The sequence below is a fragment of the Fukomys damarensis genome, unplaced genomic scaffold (assembly GCF_012274545.1).
Source record: "Fukomys damarensis isolate Sample0158 unplaced genomic scaffold, DMR_v1.0_HiC HiC_scaffold_37, whole genome shotgun sequence".
NCBI classification, from domain to species: Eukaryota; Metazoa; Chordata; class Mammalia; order Rodentia; family Bathyergidae; genus Fukomys; species Fukomys damarensis.
Window position 1 is genome coordinate 8,480,670 of NW_022900949.1, and position 1,556 is coordinate 8,482,225.

General features: G+C 59.3%; 1 protein-coding gene across 1 annotated transcript in view; it reads left to right on the top strand.

Annotated features, from left to right (window-relative positions):
• Positions 1-1,556, top strand: part of Sema6b (semaphorin 6B) — a 12,012-nt gene that overhangs the window by 4,579 nt on the left and 5,877 nt on the right. The window contains exons 6-8 of the mRNA XM_010635085.3: positions 1-103; positions 432-522; positions 866-1,056. Coding sequence (XP_010633387.1) covers positions 1-103; positions 432-522; positions 866-1,056 — 385 coding nt within the window. The remainder of the gene's footprint in view (positions 104-431; positions 523-865; positions 1,057-1,556) is intronic.

Genomic DNA, 1,556 nt, shown 5'->3' on the forward strand with positions numbered 1-1,556 from the left:
GGGCGAGTGTCGGAACTTCGTCAAGGTCCTGCTGCTTCGCGACGAGTCCACGCTGTTCGTGTGCGGTTCCAACGCCTTCAGCCCCGTGTGCGCCAATTACAGCGTGAGTCCGCCCGCCGCAGGCCGCCTGCCCCGGCTCCGACCTGCTGTGGTCCTGACCCCCACCGCCTCTCACAGGCAGCCTTCCTGGGTGTGTCCCTCGCCTGGCTCCAGAGGGCCAGTGGTTTCCAAAGAGGGCCTGAACAGGGGACAGGGAAGCCTCTGCCTGTCCCATCACAAACCACCCGAGCTAGAACTAGTTCAGCCACAGGACAGTCAGAGGAGAGAGGTCAGGTCACTGGCCAGGGTCACACAGCCATCCAGGGTGGGGCCAGGATGCCTCTCGGGTTCGGGGGCTGCCAGATGTGTCACTCAGGCCGTCCTCCCTGCAGATGGACACACTGCAGCCCGTCGGGGACAACATCAGCGGCATGGCCCGCTGCCCCTATGACCCCAAGCACGCCAACGTCGCCCTCTTCTCTGGTGAGTGTCTGCCTCTGCCCTCCCGATGAGCCGGAGGCTTGGGCTGGCCCGGCACTTCCCGGCCTTTCGAAGCTGAGGTCACTCGGCAGGCAGCTAGGTGGCCGTGTGCCCACCCGGACATGGGCAGGTCCCAGTTCTGGCCGGAGGCTCCACGAGGGCTCAGGTGGGCCCAGCCTAGGGTGGGTGCCAGAGCCTGGGATCCTGGCTTCTCTGGTTTGGGAACAAGATGGTGTCAGGGCTCCACCTGCAGGCCGGGCCCCCGGGTTCTGACCCATCCAGCTCGGACCCTAATGTCTAATCTCTCGCCTGTCTGCCTGCCTCCCCGGCCCCCGCCCTGGTCCAGACGGGATGCTCTTCACGGCCACCGTGACTGACTTCCTGGCCATTGATGCTGTCATCTACCGCAGCCTCGGGGACCGGCCCACCCTGCGCACCGTGAAACATGACTCCAAGTGGTTCAAAGGTGGGGGACCTGGAGGAAGGGAGCGTAAAAATGACCAAGACGAGATGTGCGTATGTACCAGTGCCCAATCTAAATAAGCTAGACAACAACGAAAAACAAAAGGTGAGGCGTAGAAGGGGCGTGAGCCTAGATTTAGTAGAGCTGACATGCATCGAATCCCCCTACCAGAATAAGAGACCCAGGAAGCTGGGGATGGGATTCCCACTTCATCTCTGGGGCCTGTTGGCCGGTTTGTTTTGTGTTTTGTTTTTGCGGTTCTGGGGATAGAAGCCACACTCTCATACATACTAGGCAAGTGCTGAGCACGGAGCCGCACCCCCAGCCTCTGTTGGTCTCTTGGAAGATAAAGCGACAGGAAAGATTTGGATCCAAAGTAGAACCTGTGGGAAGTGGGTGGCGTAGGAGCCCAAAATGGACGAGTGAGGCAGGAGCTCAGATCTCTAACACGAGGGAGGAAGGGGACAAAAAATAGCAGATGTGCCATTCCGAGTAGAGTTGAACCCAGTGGCTTTAGGCCGTGGGGCTCTCTGCCCCCTCAAAAATACAAAAAAAAAAAAAAAAAAAAAAAAAA